Source organism: Mastigoproctus giganteus, chromosome 10, assembly GCF_048544385.1.
Source record: "Mastigoproctus giganteus isolate SK-2022 chromosome 10, ASM4854438v1, whole genome shotgun sequence".
Taxonomy (NCBI): domain Eukaryota; kingdom Metazoa; phylum Arthropoda; class Arachnida; order Uropygi; family Thelyphonidae; genus Mastigoproctus; species Mastigoproctus giganteus.
Genome location: NC_143584.1, coordinates 186,372,509 through 186,395,067, shown reverse-complemented (window position 1 = coordinate 186,395,067; position 22,559 = coordinate 186,372,509). Strand labels below are relative to the sequence as shown.

The window sequence follows — 22,559 nt, the reverse complement described above, 5'->3', positions numbered from 1 at the left end:
TGGAAGTCGAGTTAGTACATGCGGACGGACTGACTAACAGAAATAATAACTGTTGGATTTCTATTGGCCAAATTTTAATAAAAATTGAGTTGGCTTTACAGATCTTTCTAAAAGGCCGAAATATAAATCACTTTGTGTACTCACATATGCAAATGAATATAATTCGATGTCTACTAATAACCAAAAGATACTATTTCTGTTCTCTTTTCTTTTTTCGTCGGTCACATTTTTTCCTTTATTTATAGCATTAAGATTGATATTGACATTTTGAACTTTGTCGTAAATTGAGAGCACCCCCTCCCCCCACAACTGGCCGTGTGTGCGCGTTCGTGTTTGTCTGTCTGCCCGTGCGCGCGTGCCGACTTGCCCTTACGGAGAAAGCAAATTTCTCGTCTCTACGGGGAATAATTGCGAATGTCAGTTTCATTGTGTCTGTCACTCCGCATTCATCCGCACATCATGGTGCGGAGACAGGTTTCTAAGAGGGGAGTTCCAGCGGCGGCGAGGAGCTTTATTGAAAGCGGAAGAATAGGAGGTAAAAGCCGCCGCCATCGCAGCTGCGAAGCTACGGACACGTTCGTCGCCTGACAAGTCCACTTCGCAATGTTCAGTATTAAAATTTTGCCACTTTGAAGGGTTGACGCGTTGACAGACGCGCATATTGAAAGTAAACACGGATCGGACGATACTGGATTTGTAACGCTCCTCTTGGTACTGAATTAAGTGTCAGAGTTTTCGTACGAGAAAGGGCAATCCTCACCCCCATCCACCCACTTCCCTCCTCCTTCCTCTACCCATGCGTCATTCAAGAGGGTTCGTTTTATTGGCAATTTTTTTGGGGGGGGGGGTAATATGTTTTTGTTCTTCAATTTCAATGGAGAAATGGCAGGGATTGCTCCGAGGCATCTTTGATTATTAGATGCTGCGTTGAGACCTGAGAGGGTTTCTCTACTGGGAAAAACTATTTATGAAGAATTTTTAAATATTTTTTTTTAATTTTTTTCTTTCTTTTTTTTTTTCTCGCTTTGAACGATTATTTTGCTCCGACTTTGCCGACACTTTTTGGGTCATAAAGCGCGCTTTCCGAGACAACGGGATTTAGAGGAGTGTCGTTAGAGTCTGCTCTGACCGTAGCGAATGTTTCTCTAAAGAGAAAAGATTCGAAATAAACGTCGCAAAGAGCGGCCAATCCTTGTCAACTGTCACTCGACGCGAAATAGAATACGAGTATATATCTTTCACACGTGTCGAGTACCTACGGCAGGGCGAAATGTCCTCCTTACACCCCCCATCCCCACCCCCACCCCCCAACACACACCGATAAATTTGGGTGGAAACGGATCGAAAGGCGAAACTCCGACAGCCAGCTTTAATGCACGCGACACCAACTTACATTTTTGGCTCTTTATTAGCGAGTCAAGTGAAAGGGCAGAAACACAGAAAGAACGAGAGAGAGAGAGAGAGAGAGACGTAAGGAAGCAGAATGTGCTACATAGAGAAAGAAAGAAAGGTGTGAACGAAAATGAATGTCAGAGATAGAAAGAAGGATGTGAAAGGTAGAAATAAACAGAAAGGAAAGAGAAAGAGAGAATTAATGAAAGAAAGAAATAGACAGAAAGTAAAAAAAAAATGAATGAATGAAAGAGAGAAGGAAATGTGCGAAAAAGAGAAATACAGAGAAAGGAAAAGAGAAAGAAATAGACAGAAAGTAAAAGGGATGAATGAACGAAACAGAGAAGGAAAGGCGTGAACGAGAGAAATACAGAGAAAGGAAAAAAAAAGAAAGAAAGAGAGAGAGAAAGAATGAATCAAACAGATAGAGAGAAACGGAATGAATGAATGAAACAGACAGAAAGAGAAATGAATGAATGAATGAATGAAAGAGACAAGGAAAGAAAGTGTGAAATGGAGAAATACGGAGAAAGGAAAAAGAAAGAAATAGAAAGAAACGCGTGAAAGGGAGACTACAGAGGAAAGAAAAAAAAGAAAGAGAGAAAGAATGAATGAAAGAGATAGAAAGAAAAGAGAAATGGAGCGAAAGGAAAAGAAAGAAAGAATGAATGAATAAAATAAAGAAATAGACAGAAAGAGGATGAATGAATGAAAGAGATAAGGAAAGGTATGAAAGGGAGACTACAGAGAAAGGAAAAAAGAAAGAGAGAAAGAATAAATGAAAGAGATAAAAAGAAAGGCGTGAAAGAGAGAAGAATGAATGAATGAATGAATGAATGAATGAATGAATGAATGAATGAAACAGACAAATAGACAGAAAGATAAAACAATGAATGAATGAAAGAGACAGAAAGAGAAAAGATTGAATGAATGAAAAAGACAGAAAGAAAGGTGTGAAAGAGACAAATGGAGAGAAAGGAAAAGCAAGAATGAATGAATTAATGAATGAGTGAAAGAGAGAAATAGATAGAAAGAGAAAAGATTGAATGAATGAAAGAGAGAAGAAAAGAGAAAGGAAAAAGAAAGAAAGAAAGAATGAACAAGATAGAGAGAAAGGTGTGAAAGAGAGAGGGAGAGAGAGAGATAGAGAGAAATGGAGAGAAAGGAAAAGAATGAATAAATGATAGACAGAAATATACGGAAAAAGAATGAATGAATGAGTGAAAGGAAGAGAAGGGAAGAATGCTTGAAAGAGAGAAATAGATAAGAAGGGAAAGAATGAATGAGTGACAGAAAGAAAAAGAAAGACAGACAAACGAGTGGCTAGACGAGGATGCAATAGAATACTCAATTATTATTGAGTAAAAGAGAGTAAAAAACAGAGAGAGAGAGAGAGAGAGAGAGAGAGAGAGAGAGAGAGAAAAAACATATGTTGAGAGAAAGGATGATTGGATGACGGAAGAGAGAAAGAGAATGTAAAGGCCGAAAGAATAAGAGAGAGAAAAGAAGAGAAACAGAATTGAGAGGAAAGTGAAAAAAAGAAAGGGGGAAAGGAAGGAGAGAGAGAGAGAGAGAGAGAGAGAGAGAGAGAGAGAGAGAGAGAGAGAGAGAGAGAAATGTTTTGCAGTTGGAAGAAATGTGTTTGCCGGTTGACAGAGTGCAGTTGGGTGTGTGACCGATGTTCATTACCACGTCCACAACCGGAACTGCTCGTTGAACTCGCTTCCGTTTCCAAATTTCTACACTCCGTAACTTCGCGCTTTCCAAGTGTCCGCTTCGTAATTTCCGCACACAGATGCGGCCGCTCTCACACTTTCCGCTCATCAGACGAGAACGTAATTAGCAGATAACGCTAAAACTGTAATCGCGCCTCCCCCTATCGCGGACCCGGTGTACTTAAGTACCACAAACGTCCTCCGCTAAAGATGCCGTTAACAGCGCGTGTGTCGCAGGACGGGGAGCGGAAGGGTAAAGGTCGTACGAAAGCGAAAAAGTGCGTCGCTTTAAAATACATTCGTAAACAGCCTTCAAACGCCATCGAAACCTTTAATATTCGTCGCTATTGACAACCATTTAAGCGGTTCACATGGCAACGGTTCAAATTGAAACTGACACTCATTCGTTGCTAAGACAACACAGACGATTATCGCAGTTGTTCTTTTGGAGGAATACAGATCATTATCGTCCATCTACTTCTCCCACCTCTCTCTCTCTCTCCATCTATCCATCTATCTACATGCTTCTGTCCACACAGTTGTTCGTTTGACCCGTTTTTCTTGGAATGAAATTGCTGTTTTTGTGTAAAGCAGTTTGGCCGTTGAATTCGGCAGAAAGAGAGGTCAAAGAGAGAGAAGAGAGAAGACGCGCACTTTATTGAGAAACAAGTTGTGAGATATTTACAGGTGTTGAGCAGACAGATTGAGTAAAACACGAAAGCCGGTCCATTAAAGCGGGTAACATGTGGTTAACAATTTCACCACGGCTCGTTCGGATTCCTTTTAGCGAGCATCGCATAAACCCGAGTGTCCGTCCATCGTTCCATTAGTCCTCGTGAGGTCATTCTCGCAGACGGGATTTCGCCGCCGTGAGACCCAAAGTGCATTTCTCATTCTTCGTAGCCACAACGGCAACGGCGCCCGAAGCAAAAACGTCTCGAACATTTCTCCGCGGTTACAACGGACAGTTATCAGTCTGGCAATGACTCTCCGCCGGGGCGAGAAACAGCTGCCCGTTTTCGCACGAGCACATCTGATACCCTGCCGTCTGACCTCTTCTGTTCTTCCCCGGATTGCTCAGTTGAAGATGTCGCAACTCCACGTGCTCCGAATCGAGCCAGATCTGCAAGTAAATGTAATGGAAAACATTAGACAGACAGGTGAATACAGAGAGAGGGAAAGAAAAAAGAATGATAATGAACTAGTGACAGAGAGAGAGATATCAAGAATAGACAGTAGAGAAAACAGAAATTGAGAAGGAAAGAGAGAAAGAAAGGGGAAACAGAGAGAAGGGAAAAAAATTAGAGAAAGAGAGGGACAGATAATTGAATGAAAGACAGCGAGGGAATGAGAAACACTAGAGAGAGAGAAGGAATGAAAGTAACTCAAGGACAGAAAGAAAGGATATATATATACAAAATTTGTACTGCCCTACCATTAATATCCGGACTGTCCATGGATTGGGAAACAGGTCCTATGCATGCAACGTGTCACAGGACCTGCTATAAATATGCACACTGGGCTTCAAACAGACTATTGCAAAAGTGCGCGTGCAAGATGACACGTTCAACAGAATTACCTCAACAGAATTGATCACCTCAACAAATGCTAGACGTCGATTAACATGGTGTAAGGAGCACGAATCCTGGACTGTAGAGCAGTGGAAAAGTCCTATGGACAGACGAGTCGAGGTTCGCACTCTACCAGTCTGATGACCGTTCCTGAGTGTGGTCAATGCTAGGGGAACAGTTCCTTCCTAATTGTATCCTCTCAACAGTGGAGTTTGGCGGAGGCAGTGTCATGATATGGGGCCCCTTTCATGGTTTGGCTTGGGCCCATCAGTTGTTATCGACAAAAACACGAATACTGTGCAATATCAGAACATCCTGGACAATTATGCACTTCTTACATTATGGCAATTCTTCGGAGAAGGCCCATATCTGTATCAGCAAGACAATGCGCCATGCCATACTCCTCGGTTAGTAACAGAGTGGTGTGAGGATATGAGTGTGGAAAAGTTGGATTGGCCTGCCCAGAGGATTGATCTGAACCCTATCGAGAATCTTTGGGATGTATTGGATCGTCGGGTACGTGCACGTCGAGATGGCGCAAAGAACAAGGCCGAACTGGTGGCTGCGTTAAAGGCCGGGTGGAGGACAACATCACTTGACATTTATAAAAAGCTGGTTGAGAGTATGCCCCGAAGATTGAAGGACGTCATAAAAGCAAACGGTTTCAGCACAAAATATTAAATGACACAATAAAAGCTCTTTTTTTTGTGTAAAGGCAGGTGTCCGGATATTAATGGTAGGGCAGTGTATATATTTGATCTATTATGAAATAATAATGCAAAAGTAGGTAAAGTGTGCCAGATCAGATTAATGCCATCAAGTATTGATTTAACTTAACATCAATGTGTAAAATAATTACTACAGTAGGAGCCCTACCATTAATATCCGGACACCTGCCATTAGACAAAAAAAAAAATAGCTTTGATTGTGTCATTTAATATTTTGTGCTGAAATCTTTTGCTTTTATGACGTTCTTCAATCTTCGCTGCTTACAACCAGCTGTCTATAAATGTCAGGTGATATGTTCCTCCCCTCTACTCGGCCTTTAACGCAACCACCAGTTCGGCCTTATTCTTTGGGCGATCTCGAAGTGCACATACCCGACGATCCAATACATCCCAAAGATGCTCGATAGGGTTCAGTTCAGAACTCGGGGCTGGCCAATCCAACTTTTCCACACTCATATCCTCAAACCACTCTGTTACTACCCGAGGAGTATGGCATGGCGCGTTGTCTTGCTGATACAGGTATGGGCCTTCCCCGAAGAATTGCCGTAATGTTGGAAGTGCATGATTATCCAGGATGGCCTGGTATTGCACAGCATTCATGGTTTTGTTGATAACAACTAATGGGCCCAAGTCAAACCATGAAAGGAGCCCCATACCATGACACTGCCTCCACCAAACTTCATTGTTGGGAGGATACAATAAGGAAGGAACTGTTCCGCTGGAATTCACCACACCCAGGAACGGCCATCAGACTGGTAGAGTACGAACATTGACTCGTTTGTCCACAGGACTGGTTTCCATCTTGCATGCCCACTTTTGCAATGTCTGTTCGAAGCTCAGTGTGCATATTTCTAGAAGGTTCTGTGAAGTGTTGCATGCATAGGACCTGTTTACTTATCCATGGAGGGGTGTCCGGATATTAATGGTAGGGCAGTTTATACTGTATATTCACTTACGTTCAAAAACACAAAACATTCTCGTTAATTTAATTGTGGGTTTCAATTACGCATGTGTACAAACAGATGGTCCCTCCGGTGCGCTATTTGTAGTTGGAAGAAATATCAGAAGAGCGGATGATGCACGAAACCCGGACACGTGGCTCACTCCCATATGAAGGCACGAGAAAGAGGATTTATGGATTGAAACACCCCCGAAATAGAAAAGGCAGCTATTGCAGTCGAAACGAACGAAAACGAAAGATTTGTAATTAGAATAAAACGCATTTTTTTTTTTTTTTTCTATTGGAAAAGCACTTTCAGGGGACACGAATGGTTTCATTTTGAAAAATCTTCAACAAAGAAAAGCTCAATTTAGCTTGTGCACATCCCCGCATCTCGGCGTTCGAATGAGCAGATAGATGTTGTAGAGCGAACTGAATACCGGTAAAATTAGATAAACGAAAAATAGAGCGAAGAAACGTATTTCGAAGGCTACACATTTATACACACGATTTGCCATTAGAGAGAGAAATAAATCTATTTAATCAACGTTGTGTCTGCACCATTTTTCAGGCTTCACAGACACAACAAAGTCGATCTCATCCGAAATTAGTTTTGGAAGTATAAAAATGGCAAACTACGCGCGCGCCCCCTCTTGATTGGAGTTACTTTCATTGGATACTTTGTATTATTATGAGAAATTGTTTGCTTCATAAAAAAAAAATCTTTTCAATTATTCGATAATTCGTTTTGTGTTTTCGAACAAAAATCATTTACAATTAACAAGTAATTAATTCTGAAATTAACTACTATTATTAATTAATTAATTAATAATTAAATACAATTAATAATAAATAATTGATAATTCATTTAATTATTTAAAAATATTAATATCGTACCACTCCTTCTTTCGATTTCAGTTTCATACTTTTACCGCAGGTGACGCTAATGTCGCCAACTCTCGTTTCCATGGCAATCCCTTCAGGAGCTTTTAAGTTCACACTATTTGTTGGAGACTCCAATCTGTTATAAAATATTGGGTTTAATTCAGATCCAGAAAGCCAATTACAAAAGTAATGAATTCTAAAGCATTTATATACACAAAAATAAGAAAATAAATGCAGAATTGAAATTTAATAAATATAAAACATTTGGATGAAATAACTGGAGCTTGAAGTTAAACAAAATCTCAAATAAAACAGACATTTGAATGATATTTATTTTTTTATAGGTTGCACAGGACATTATGTAAAAGCACACATTTGCCCGAGTTTATAGTGAATGGGGCGTCATTTTAGATAGCCTAGAAAGGCCTAAAGATATAATAAAATGCAACACTCACTAAAGCATAATTATATTTCAAATGTCGCTGGGTAGAATTATTGTCAAAATTTCTTTCTATGGGAATTTATAAATATTATTTCTGGAGGGGATAAGGAGCATTTATTTGAATGTTCTGTTACATCATATTAATAAACTTAAATGGGTGATTTCTTTATGTTAAAAGCAGTATACGAGACATTTATTTTTTATTTTATTTATATGAAGTGACAGGTTAAAATTTATATATGATAAATATTATTTTATTTACTGTTGACTATTATTTCTTACCTACCGGAGTTTCTGGAAAGGTGCAGCTTCTACAAAATTTGTTTGAATAGATCCATTTAAGAGAGTTCCTCCTTCTTCTACTTGCAGAAAAAGAAAAATGAAGAATGGTAAATAACCAGCAATGCACATAATTTTATACTTTAAAATTATTTCATTATTATTAGAGAAAAGTTACAAAATTACACGTTATTTTTGACTGAATAAATAAATCATAATGTATTTTTGGAATTTTAATAAAAATAGATGAAATAATAATATAAAGATCCCAATTTGATATTTTTAAATAAAAAGAAAAAAATAATTTTTGCATAATACAATTTAAAGCATTTAAAATTCTTCGTCCCAATTTATTTATTTATTTTTATTTTAAAAATTTAAAATTTTATATTAAATTGTTATTATTGACTCGCTTTTAATATATAATATAATAAATAATATTTATATAAGAATTGAGCTTTAAATGTAATTATCAAGAAGTTCTAAGATAACATTGAATTGTCTCCAAATTTTATTTTATTTGTGAATTAAAAAAAAATCTCTCTGACATTCACATAACAAGACAATAATTAATCTTATTTATATATAGTTTCACTAACCTGAGATTACCATATTTTGGGCTGACATTATCACTTCTTTATCCTCAATATGTAATAGAAGTTTTCCGTTTTGATCATTAACTGTGAATTGGTCCACTTTTGATTCCAATACCGAGTCAGCTAGTAAAACACAAAAGCCCAATTATTGACTCTAATTAACTTAGCTTAAAGTGTTCATTGATTAAATGATAAATATTGTTTAAATGCACATACACTCACTGGCGAAAAAATTATAAACCTTTTGTATTTGGCGTCAACGGACAAACTTACGGTATGTAAATAAAAGTTGTCACAAGGTATGATCACAAGTTACTGGCTATCAGATAAATATTGTACGATTCCTTGGGGCTTCTTGGTTTTGAGGAAGACAGGTGATCTTCCCAATTTTCAGGCAGGTGTTGTTGGAGCAAGTTTAGCAGGTGGAATAATTGAGAGAACGAGTGCAATCACCTTCTGAAAAGCACGCAATGAACAGAAGACAAAATGAGAATGCAGCTCTAAAAGGAAGAAGTAAAGAAGAAAGTCAGTACTCCAACAACGAGACCGGAGTAGAATTTGGGATTTGGTAGTCGTGCGGTTATACAAAAGCCACTTCTTTCTGTAAAAGAATCGAAAGATTCGACTGAAGTGGTTTCGCCAAGACTGAAATGTGGAACAGTGGAAAAAAGATCATTAGCATCAGTAGAGGCACACAATGCAAGAAAGCAAGCTAATACAGCATCAGCCAAAAAAAAAAAAAAAAAAACCCTTCCCACTTCACTGATCCATTCGTTACAAATCTTTGTCTAGTTCTGCCTTGAATCTGTTTAAGTTGTCAACTTCTACAATGACAGATGGAAGTTTGTTCCAGCAATCAATTACCCGCTGGCTAAAGGCAAATTTACGCACATCTATTCTACAACTGTCTTTCCTCAGTTTAAATCTATGCCTCCTCAGGTTTTTAATCTGAGCAAGAGGAAGAATCCCATCAGCATCGAGCCTGCTCAATCCATTCAAGACTTTATACACCTCTATCAGATCGCCTCGCAGGTGCCTAGTCTCCAGATATGCAATTTGCAGAACTTAAGCCTTTCTTCGTAAGAGCACCCCTTTGTTTCTCTTAACAGCTTTGTTGCCCATCTCTGAACTCGTTCTAGCAACTCTACATCCTTCCTAAAATGAGGCTTCCAGATCTGTACGCTGTACTGAAGGTTTTGCCTGACCATTGCCTTATACAAGGGGATAATCACCTCCTTATCCCTGCTAGAAAAATTCCTGTATATCATTGACAAGACCCCATGCCCTACTCTGCCGGCCTGTCTGCACTGCTCAGCAAACTTCATATCTGGTTGCACAATTACCCCCAGGTCTCTTTCATTCTCCACTATCCTGAGTGTAACACCACCCAGTTGGTACATTTCTCTGAGGTTATAGCTATCATATGCAGTACTTGACATTTGTCAATGTTAAACTTCAATTGCCACTTCTCAGCCCAACTTTTCCAGATCCTGTCACAGCAACATACTGTCATTACTGTTATTAACAAGCCTGCCAATCTTTGTATTATCTGCAAACTTTGACATTAAGCTTGATATACCTTCATCAATATCATTGATAAATGTACAAAACAACAATGGGCCCAATACCGAACCCCGAGGGACACCACTAATAACATTAGTTCAAGAAGAACAGTATCCATTGATCGCCACTCTCTGTATTCTCCCATTCAACCATCCTTTTATCCATTGTAGCAACTTGTCCCTAATGCCATACTGCTCCAATTTGTACAGTAGTCATCCATTTGCAACAGTGTCAAAAGCTTTCCTGAAATCCAAGTATATGATATCAAAATTATTTTTTGTATCCAGTTGCTTTGTGACCAAGTCATAGTATCCAATCAAATTGGCTAGACAAGACTTCCCCTTAACAAAACCATGCTGTGCCTGAATTACTGCTGTCTTGTCTAGATTATCCTACAGTGCTTCTTTAACTGGTGACTCCATAATTTCCCCCGGAATAGAAGTAAAACTAAAAGGTCTGTAATTACTCGTGTCACCCTTTGTTCCCCCTTTGTGAATTGGGGGACACATTTGCACATCTCCAGTCCGTGGTGACTTCCCCTGGGTCCAAGGATGCTCTTATAATTATGGCTAAGGGTTTGCTTACTTCCTTTGCCACATCCTTTAATATAACTGGATGGATCCCATCTACTCCAGATGCCTTTCTTATGTTTAACTTCAACAATTTCTCCTCCACTTTGCTTTCAGTTATTACAAAATCATTTAACTTCCTGTTAGATCTGTACCTGTCCTCCTTGAATAACTCCTCATGTGTGAATGTAGATGCAAAATACTCATTTAGTTCGGAAGCTATCTGAGAATGATTATCTAAAGTAAAACCATTGATATAAAATGGACCAATCAGATTCATTCCCTACCTTTTAGTGTTTATATAATTAAAGAAGTCTTTGCTGTTTTCTTATATAATTAAAGAAGTCTTTGCTGTTTTCTTTACATCCTTTGCCAAAGATTTCTCATAATCTGCCTTCGCTTGTCTAACCTCTTTTGTGACTTGATTACAGACTAGTTTATGTCTACCATAGGCTTCTGTCACCCGATAATTTATATGCATCCCATGCATTTTTCTTCTCTTCCATATGTCTCATTAGTTCATCTGACATCCATTTGGGCCTAAACGTAAAACAATATTTCTTAGTTGGCATGAAAAGCCTAGTAGCTTCCAAGATTATTTCCTTGAATTCTTCCCATTTAGAATTTGCTATTGGCAACATTATCAGTTCATCCCACTGTATAGAACTTCTGAGACCACTGTATTCACCTTTACGAAAGCAAAAACTCTTCTCTTTACCCCTGATGGTAGTTACATCTTTAATAAATCCCACATCAGTACACTGTGATTACTGCCTCCTAGTGGTTCCTTTATCTGTAAATTCTTAATGCATGAATAATCACTGTTGATAATTGGATCAAGAGTGTTACTCCCTCTAGTTGCCTCTCTAACATGCTGTTGTAGAAAGAAATCATCCAATAAATCCACAAAAGCCTTGCTAGTGTGTAAGTGACTAAGTCACATGTTCCAGTCTATATCTGGAAAGCAAAAATCCCCCATTATAAGACAGTCCGATTTACTAGCCCACTCTATTTCTCTGTATAATTGTTCATTGTACTCATTAGGCCAATAACAAATTCCTACCCTAATTTTTGCTTTCCCAGTCCTTATGTCACACCAAACAGACTCAACATTGCACTGTCCATCTATGTCAACTGGATGCACTTCCTTAGTACCCGTTGTACTCCCCAAATTCCAATTCTGCACTGCTTATATCTGTGTGACACCACGTCTCTGATATCCCAACAATATCTGCCTTTGATATCTTGACCAACACTTCAAATTCATCCAATTTATTTACTAAACTCCTAGCATTGGTGTACACGCAAGTATACATGCACCTGTTCTTACTCTTAGTTACTCTAATACAGCCCATGTATTTACTAGTTTCATGAGTACCAGCTGTTCCTGAAGTTCCCAGCAGCTTGCTTTCCGGGCTGCTGCTCATTCCAATAGAAGCAGTGCAAGAATCATTTCCATTTCTGGCTGCGGCTACTGTTAATCTAGCATTCTGTGAATTCCCCCCTCCCGAAGCTAGCAGTTTTCGGACCCACCTCACTGCCTCGATAGCGTCAGCAAATATTCTTGCACCCTTTCTATTTAAGTGTATCACATCCCTGTAGAAGCAGTCTCTCCTGTTAACAAGCACAGACCACGCTGAGAAAAATTCTATCCCATGAGTTCTGCACAACCTCCAGAGCCGAATTTATTGAAAAGGCTCTCATCATCTCCCTCCTATCGTGTCTGGGCAGGATTGCAGACACTTTCAAATTTAATCCTAACTCGTACATTTTTTTCAACATTGACCTGTATTTGCTAAGTAAATCCGCAGATCTCCTACACTTAATGCCATCAGTGCCAACGTGTACAGCGATATGACCTTTTGGGCCCTTAAATCATCGTGTGTCTGATGACTCTTGGTTATACTTTTTTATTTCTGCATCAAGGGTTGCGTGAAAGTGTGGCGTTGAACCTCATGGAGCCATGCATTCAGACTGATTGTCTTGCTTCCATCAAGCAAGCGACTGGAGGTGGTAGTATGGTATGAGGTATGTCCTGTAAGTCCTCTCATACCGTTAGAAGGTCCGATTACCTCCACTAAATATCTTTCTGTAGTATTGGATGACTTCTCCCTGCAACGTTTTATTTTTCACCGGGGTGAGATGGATTCTTTCAAGATGACAACGAAACTGTCCACAGCGCAAAAATTGTATCTAAATGATTCGAGGAACAATCCCAAGATTTCCAATATCTACCCTGGCCGCCTAATTCTCCAGGTCTGAATACAGTTGGGAATGTCTGGGATATGTTGGAATCAGTGGTTCGGTTTCTCATTTTTGTCCCAAACACAATATAGCAGTTGTTAAATATTTTTTGGCCAGTGAATGTATCAAACTTATAAAAAAGTTTTATCAAAATCTACACTATAACATGTTACAGCATACATGTTTGGCTTTAAACAAATCTACACTATACACACTTAAAACTTAAGAAAGATGTCCACACTTTGAGACAAGATAAGAAGAAGAAAATAAATATTAAAATGTGTTTGATTCAAAATTACCATAAATCTACAATAAAGTTTATTTTAACATAAAACTGTGATGACTGGTTATAAGTGATTCATCGTTTATAAAAGTAGGATCGGCGTCCTCCCTCTCGCCAGATGGAAAAGACGTGAGTTTCGTCTTTTCTTCTTAAGTCTCGTCGATGACGTGAGGAATTTTTATGGCCTTTTTCATAACGTGGCCGAGTTAGTTGGTCTCAGGAGAGGGTAGCATGGATGTTGTAATTGGTTGAATTTTTTCATATGAATTTATTTCAGTTTGTGTACTATTTATGATAATTAATACTCTTGGTATATACTAGTAATATTGCTATCATTGTTATGGATTCATACCTACAGATAAAGAATTTAGAATTCTCCCGTCATTGGAATTTATCGTGATTGGCACATTCAGAGAAGAGTCGATGTTCAACGCCTGTTAAAATTGAAATCAAACAGTTAGGTAATTAAAATAGCGTCTTATATTCTATATTTGTCCATTATGACTAATTATCAGTGACAGTATATAGCGTGACTGATTTAGAGAGAATCTTACCTTCGAAGAGCGTACACTATGAGCATATAGTCCATCTAAGAACTCTAGTTCCCCCTCTACACGAATTCCATCTGAAGTAATCCTCAGCCAGCCCATACCAGCCTTCAAAAGAAAAAAAATGAATTTTCTTACATCCACACCAGAAATAAAATGAATTACTTCTGATTAGAATGATCTGAATTCAGATTCCCTTTCTTGACAGTTTTTTTTTTAAAACTGCCATGAATATTAAATGGAGTTAGGCCTAACCTTTTCTGAGTTGTATTTGGCAAATACACTGATGTGCAAAACTTAAGGACCAACACTATTTCTAAAGGTTACAACCACAAAATCTTTACTTAAGGTACTCTTTACTGATGAGAGTAGATTCAGTCTCAGCAGCGATTCTGCAATTCAGCTAATCTGGCGAGAGGTTGGCACACGGTATCACCCCGCAAACATCACTGAAAGAGATCGATATGGCGGTCGAGGTGTTCTCGTCTGGGGAGGCGTTATCTTGGATGGACGTACACAACTCCAGATACTGGAAGGCGGTACTGTAACCGGTGCACGCTACTGTACTGAGGTAATCCTTCCCCATGTGCGTCTGTTCCGAAGTGCCATTGGCCCCGAGCTCGTGTTTATGGATGATAACGCCACGCCCCATCGCACTGCAGCTGGTGATATGCTTTTGGAAAGTAAGGACATTGTTCGTATGGATTGGCCTGCCCGTTCTATCGATCTAAATCCTATCGAACACATATGGGACGCTCTGGGGAGACGCCACCAGAAAATATTCACTAGCTGAAGTTGGCGCTGACAGAGGAATGGACGATGTTACCGCAAGAACTTATCAATAACATTGTTCTAAATATGGACAGGAGATGCAAAGTCTGCATCGTCATTAGGGGTGGCCATATCTCCTACTGAGGACCACCTCTTCCCTTTGTTCCATCTTTGGCAGTAATGCATCTGTATCATGGCAGTCAGTGCTATGTTGCCATTTTTGAATAAAGTCCCTCTGTACCGTTTTGTTTCCGTTGTTGTGTCGGTGTTGTTTCCTTCATCATTTCTGTACCTCACGAGGTTCCTTTGGTACGCTTTTCCCATATCCAGGCCACTCCTATGAGAAGCTACATGTGAAAACCTGATTGGTCCTTAAATTTTGCACACCAGTGTAGTCTATTAATGCTAAGTAAGTTTTGGAACGGAACAAAGCTTTATCTTTTCAAGAATATATTTGATGCTCACAACGTTCTAAGAATACATTAGTACATGTTGTTATGTTTAATAAGGTGCTTAACTTTATTTAAAGATGGTAATATAAATCGACTTACAACTGAGAAATCCATCACTGTAATTACCCAGACGAGCAGAACTAAGTTGATGATGGCCATGGCCACCACCAAGATGAGCAACAAATACAGGCATCGTTTCCTCCACCCATAAATACCCTTTTGGAAAGGTCCATAGTCATCATCTTCCTCCTCTTCCTCCGCATTAGGAAATTCATCAGGCAAATCAATTCGAAGCAGCCTGGAAACTCTTCTTCGGTCCATACCTTCGGGCAACACGATGCTAACTCGATGCGCTTTCATTCTATCCGTATCTTCGGGAAGGACAATGCTTATCCTTCTGGCAGATCTCTTTCGTCTGTCCATATCTGAAAAGATAATTCCTTATTAGCCATCTCATGGATTGTCTTTAAAAATAATCAACAAATAATTGCAAACAAAACCATTAAAACTTATCATAAAAGCACGATTTATTGTCTTCAAAAGGTAACTATTCGCAAATCCTTGCCATGAAATCAACGGAAGACATTCATAAACACTTATTTAAAAAAAAAAAAAGTCTTTGTAAGATCCAAATCTCAAAGAATTTTGGGATGACACTGTGATAATAGAAAAGTTTGCTTGAAGCAATAGAAACTTGGAAAACTTTTAGCTATTTTAATAAGCGTCTCATGGTTTATACAACGATTTATGTTGCAGATGATCATGCAGGTTCTGTATCTGCTAAATATATGCCACCCATTTTATGGCCGGCCACACCATCATAACAATAAAGTAGGAAGTTAGACGCCAACTTTACAATAACCTGTACGAAACTGGAGAAAGGGTCTTCACGATAAGTACCTAATTAAAATAAGATGTCCTCACATAGCGAGCTGCCTCATCATCAGCGTTTGTGTGTTATGTGTATTTTTATGGATCATAAAAAGGCGATTCTTTAAGTGTTGCAAGTTCCTAAGTTCCATGGTAGGGTTTTCTATTTATTATTTGATTTTCTCCACATACATCACTGATAACAGCATTTATTGTAAAGGAAAAAGGCAGAAAATTTATGTATCTGACTTTGAGGTCTGTTAGAGGGTTGAGTAGAAAGCTTCTAGAGTTTTTAGACAAATATACGTCTTGCTATTAGACTTATGGAGGCGCCTAAAATTTTGCTAAGCCAGTGTAGATGCGAGAGATTTGTGGGCAAGCCGTCTCCAAGGAAGGAAAATATTTTTAATATCAGACCTCTCGTTCCAGTTTTAATACAATAAAATTGATAAGAGATATACACTGCCCTACCATTAATATCCGGACACCCCACTGGATGGGGAAACAGGTCCAATGCACGCAACACGTCACAGAACCTGCTATAAATATGCACACTGGGCTTCGAACAGACTATTTCAAAGGTGCACATGCAAGATGACACATTCAACCGAATTGATCACCTCAACAGATGCTAGACGCCGATTGAGATGGTGTAAGGAGCGCGAATCTTGGACTGTAGAGCAGTGGAAAACAGTCCTATGGACAGACGAGTCGAAGTTTGCACTCTACCAGTCTGATGGTCGTTCCTGGGTGTGGCGAATGCCAGGGGAACAATTCCTTCCTGATTGTATCCTCCCAACAATGAAGTTTGGTGGAGGCAGTGTCATGGTATGGGGCTCCTTTCATGGTTTGGCTCATTAGTCGTTATTGACAAAATCATGAATGCTGTGCAATACCCGGACCACCTGGACAATTATGCACTTCCAAAATTATGGCACTACTTCGGGGGAAGGCTCATAACTGTATCAGCAAGACAACGTGCCATGCCATACTGTTCGGGTAGTAACAGAGTGGTTTGAAGACAATGGTGTGGAAAAGTTGGATTGGTCAGCCAGAGTTCTGATCTGAACCATATCGAGCATCTTTGGGATGTATTGGTTAGTCGGGTACTTCGAGATCGTCCAAAGGATAATGCCGAACTGGTAGCTGCGTTAAAGGCCGAGTGGAGGAACATATCACGTGACATTTATAAAAATCTGGTTGAGAGTATGCGCCGAAGATTGAAGGCAGTCATAAAAGCAACAGGTTTCAGAACAAAATATTAAATGACACAAAAAAAATTTTTTTTTTGTCTAAAGGTAGGTGTCCCGATATTAGTGGTAGGGCAGTGTACGTCTATACATTAAAGATGGATAAAGACATCTCTTATCAATCAAAGATGGATATTTCCTGTTATCAATCAAAGATGGATATTTCTTCTTATCTATTAAAGATTGATAAGAAGAAATGTCCATTGTAGAGATGGATATTTGCGCTTATCAATTAAAGAAGAATATTGCCATAGTAACGCCAGGTGTAATATAGATGGATATTTCCTCTTATCAACTAAAATAGATATTTTCATAATCTCAACCACTCAATGCAATTCTTATTACAAAATCTATCAGTACTTACTTGGGTTTTCTTTGCAATCCTAAATAAAAAATCCAATTTCCACTTCATCCACTATTTAGCGGTTGAAGTTATGCACTGATAGGTGTCATCATCCACATTATTATCCAGAGAACCTCTTAGAAACGATTTAAACCCACTTTTACGACTTTAAACTGTATTTTGTGTTTATCTCTTAGGCCTGGTTGCCACACCACAACTAACACGCTTGTCCTGTACGTGGCTGGTGACTGGAGCTAAAAATACAACTATTTAAAACTCCTGGAGTGGTTCTTGGGACACTGTTTAAAATCTACATCTACTCTGCCACTTGTCTTACTTTTTTTGTTTATAATTTCTTTTTTAAACGAGCCTGTGACTCACAGCCGAAGAAAGTCAAAGAAAACGTTTCAAATATTTCGAATTCGTATGCAATATTTGCATAAAGGAGTTGGCAGTGGTATAAAAATTCAACTAAAGACATTGTTGGGACAAACAAAGCAATGACCCCTTTTTAGAGCAAGAGGGTCAAATTACCACCTGGAATTCATCCATTCTATAAATAAGCCACAGTGACGTTTAACTCTTCTTGTGACGTCACACTTACTGGTGTTAACCCTTGAGAAGAAGAAAAATACAAGAATGCGAAGTTTAATCTTTCAAAGATTCGAGATGATGGACAAAAAAACTATGGGATTTGAATAACTCATCTTCACATTCTCCGGCAGATGTCACTAACGGTAAACAATGAAATGATTTTGTTCTTTTGGTTCCAACTGTACAAATAATTGTTAGATGGTACTTTGATCTGTTGCTTTTAAAATTATTCGGTTGAAAAATATTTCGGACTGCATTCAGTCTGGATGCGTGCCAAAGCGCAAATATTATCTTTAATTCCATTCTTTTGTTATCTCTTTGAATGGGGGGCTGTTTCGAATGCTTTGATAACCGAACAGCATATAAAGAACATTATGGTATTATATTATTTCATAACCTAGGTGGCGCTGAAGAGACAAGAGAAAGGTGGGGGGGGGAGAGGAATGGACGAGGGGACATTCTGATAATAGTTCTCTTTTCGTTTCGCAAACTTGGAATTCCTTCCCTTTTTGCCTGAGTAAATTTGCGCAGCAAGTATAGATCGATTCAGCACACGCACGTACCCACCCGCGGGGGTCTCTGTGAGAACGGTAATTTGCCCTGACAAAATTGCCGCCCATCCGTGACAGGAAAATTGTGATGCTGTGATGGTCTCCAAACATCGACCATTATCCTTGGCCAAGAGAGGAATGGATTTGTTGAGTACCCATCTGTGGATACAAAACCGACTGTACTCACTTCGCCTCTGTAATGGAAATTCCCTGGCCTCGTATACTCGTAACGCGTCTACCTTGTCTGTTAAGATCTCTTCTTCTTTTTTTTTATTTTTGCTTTTTTTTTTTTCATTATTTGTTGTGAAGAGATGTCATAAAAGTTAGAATTTGTTTCTGTTTAAAAATTCATAGCTTCTTAAACTGTCACCATCCCCCCTTCTATTCCGATATTTACATATGAACTAAATCATATTAAGAAAAAAAGCGAGGGATTTGATGATAAAGTCACGATCATTCTTCTTTTTTGGTACATGTGGAGATTCCATAAGTAACTAACATCTTAGATCTATAGTTCATTTTGATTATTATCATTTTGGAAGTTGATTTATTACATGCAGACGGACAAACGGATAACGATATAATAATTGTAGATTTTTAATTGGTTCAATTTTAATTAAATCTGCAGTGGTCTACAATTTTTTTTTTAAAAAAGGCTTATTATAAAATTACATGAAAATACATCCCAGTTATTACACGCGGACAGAAAAAAAAAATAATAAATAAAATAATAATAAAAGCCGGATTTCTAATGGTCTTATTTTAATGAAATTCTCAATAGCTCGACAAATATTTTTAAAAAGCCAAAAGTATAAAAATTCATGAAATGTCATCTACTAGAAGTCGAGTTGTTACATGCGGACGGACAAACAGCTGGATAGTGAAGATATTAAGCGCATTATGCATAACATAAGATCAATAATTCAAGTGGTTCCTAACTTGTTTTTTTCCTAATTAATTAAAGTTTATACAATGGTGATAAGTAGCTTAGAAAAGTGTGAGAGAGTTTTTTTTTTTAAATCTAAATACGTTCTCCATTTTAACTTTTCTTGCTATTTTAAATATGCACATTACAAAATCATATGAGTAATGTGCTATTTCTTTCTTTCTTTATTTCCTAATGTACTTATTAGTGATGTTTGTCATTTTAAATCCTTTCTTCAAGCGTTGAGAGATAAAGGAATTCTATTTTGAGAGAGAGAAGTACTCTACTTAAATACCACATTCTTTTTTGATGGTTCCTTTGAGCCAAAGAGCCTACACTTAAACATATTTCCATCTCTAAAAGTTGAAAACATTTTCTTAATAGATGGAAAAACTGCATCTTCTCGGAAAAGAAATAAGTACATAGCTCTTTTGTGTTACGATTTTTTTTTCTTTCTCTCTCTCTCTCTCTCTTGGAAAAATTTTGCCTCTTCAGGGGTATTAACCATCTTTTAGAAACATGGAGTATGAAGATATTAAAAATTGCTGCTGAGGCTTAGGTTCTTTGTATTTGCTTAATATTTTGTCATTGCTAGCAATAATTAACATTCCTTCAACTGTACTTTTACTTTCTTACTCTGATTCTTTTTTTTTCTTCTTCGAATTCATCGCTGGAGACTTGAAGACCCTCTGAGAAATGAGGGATTTCGCATTGCGAAGGTAGAAAAGGCGAGGGGAAAGGGGGGAGGGTGAAACGGGAAAGGAAAGCTTTCAATTTTTATCTAGCATCAGCAGATTTTCCCAACGTAAAATAACTTTGCATTATGAGTCATGAGGAAAGATGCTTTTAGATCGTTAAGGCACAGCGCCATCTGCTGGACTACTTCTGAACTCTGACAATTATGGGTGTAATTTGGAGATAAAATACCTAATAATGGAATAATGTTTTAAAAGAGGTTTCTTCTGTGGAATTTATTTTTTTTTATTGCAGTTAATGAGACCTAATAAAATCAGCAGCATTAGATATGAAGGGTTAAATAGATATTTTTATAGCTTTCTATTCTCTTCTATCTTTCTCTTACAAAATCCCCTAATATGAGGGAAGGAAGGTGTGTATTATAAGCATTTTTAATTTTTATAATTATAGTGGAAACTTTCCAACGATTTTGGATAAAATTTAAGATAAATAATGCTAACCATAAATTAGTTCTTTGCTCTTATCCTTCAAGGCTGCCAAACTAACGATGGAATGAATCCAGGAGTCGACATGTGCTACCATATCCACCATCTTGCATCTTCTAATTTTTGTATGATCAACTCGCTTAGCGATGCATTTCATTTTAAAGGTATGTTGGAATTCCTTTTAATACCAGCTATGGTATTAAAGTCCTGGACTGGTGCAATAACAAGAACTCAAAGTGAAGGAGCTCAAAAATGGTTTTATTTTTATTCAAAGTAATCACCTGAAAAGAGTCAGCGAAGGTGTCCCAAGAGATGATGTTCAGTTCGGTGGTTGTGTTTTTCTTTATGTCTTCAGCATCCTGGAATATCTTTCCTTTGAGGGCAGTTTTCACCTTGGGAAAGAGGAAGAAGTCTGCTGGTGCTAGACCGGGTGAGTACGATAAATGGTTGATCTCTACAATGCGATGTTTCGTCAGGAATGTCTTCACAGCAAGTGAGGAATGGGTGGGCAGCAAGAACCAGCTGCCTTTCTTTCAAAATTGTTGCCTCACCCTGCAAATGCGCTTCAATAGTCTTTGAAGCACCTTTACGTAGAACGCAGACTCTGCTCTTCAGATACAAATTGCCTGTGAATCACACCCTGTTTGTTGAAGAAACTTTCAGTGAAACTTTCTGGGCCTTGATGATGATTTTGAAGTCATCATGGTGTGGTACTTCATCGCTGGGTCGTACTGAAATACCCAACACTCATCTCCAGTGACAATACAGTCGAGGAAATTAGGATTGTCCTGAATAGCAACATTGTTCGTTGCTTCTGCTCATCCGTGAGGCTGGATGACACAAATTTTGTACAGACCTTCCTTCCCCTAAATATTCATGCAGAATTTTACGAATCGTCCTCTTCTTCATGTCCAACTCATCAACCATCATTCTAAAGGTCCAACAACAATCTCTTGCCACAATTTCCCGATATTTTGCAATTCTGTCTTCATTTCAACAGGTTAATGGACGCCCATTAACCTTGGGTCATTGCGAACATCCTCACATCCGTCTTTGAGCCTCTTATCCCATTCAAACACACTGATACTACTTAAAGTTGCATCACCAAAAACAGTTTTTAATATTTCATACGTTTCTGTTGCAGAATTTCCCAGTTTAAAACAAAATTTGATTTTTGAAATCTGGTTGCAATCTGTCAGCCTACTGGACGATCTCTGTACCACCATCTGTTGGAGGAAGTTAAAACTACAACCACTTATTTTCAAACATGACCGCAAAGCACCAGTCCGGGAATTTTATTGCCACACCTCGTGTTGCTGTAGATTATTTCGTTAGACTGTTGCAACTAGAAACTATTTATTCAATGGAACAGTTCTGGTGGGGGGCTCCAACTAATTATTATATCTTAGAATTATTTAACATCTATTCTGTTCTTCCCCGAAGACTTTTCGCTTTTAATTTTCTAAAAAAAGAAAAGTTAATATTATTGAACTGTGCGTCAGAATATTCTGTGGCGTATTTGACGGGTTCCACATCCTGTATGTATAAATGATACGGATCCCCCCCTCCTTCCACCCACTCGTTCAACTTCTTCCCACCCACACACTCGATAATAAGGCTGTCATATCCATATGGCAGTCATCATTTTACTCTCTCTGATTAAAACCTAGACGGTAAACAGATGAGTGGGCCTAAAGAATTGAGAATTAATTCAATCTGAAGTGTTTCTACTCTCTTATGAACCCTAAGATTACTTCAGAGAAATCTTACCCTAAAAAAAGAAAGAAAATAAAAAGAAAAAAAAATGTACGAAATCGTATGGAGATGAAATATTTCGTATTCAGTAAAACGTGAAACCTAATCAGAA

At 38.2% G+C, this 22,559-nt stretch overlaps 1 protein-coding gene across 1 annotated transcript; it reads right to left on the bottom strand.

Annotated features, from left to right (window-relative positions):
• Positions 1-3,742: 3,742 nt before the first annotated feature.
• LOC150079641 (gamma-sarcoglycan-like) lies at positions 3,743-17,565 on the bottom strand. The gene is made up of 8 exons (XM_090383563.1): positions 17,463-17,565; positions 15,078-15,403; positions 13,762-13,863; positions 13,560-13,641; positions 8,552-8,671; positions 7,960-8,032; positions 7,244-7,367; positions 3,743-4,230 (listed from the first exon to the last, which is right to left on the bottom strand). Exons 2-8 carry the CDS (start codon positions 15,399-15,401, stop codon positions 4,063-4,065), a joined length of 993 nt encoding a protein of 330 aa, XP_090239689.1. The 5' UTR covers positions 15,402-15,403; positions 17,463-17,565; the 3' UTR covers positions 3,743-4,062.
• Positions 17,566-22,559: the final 4,994 nt, after the last annotated feature.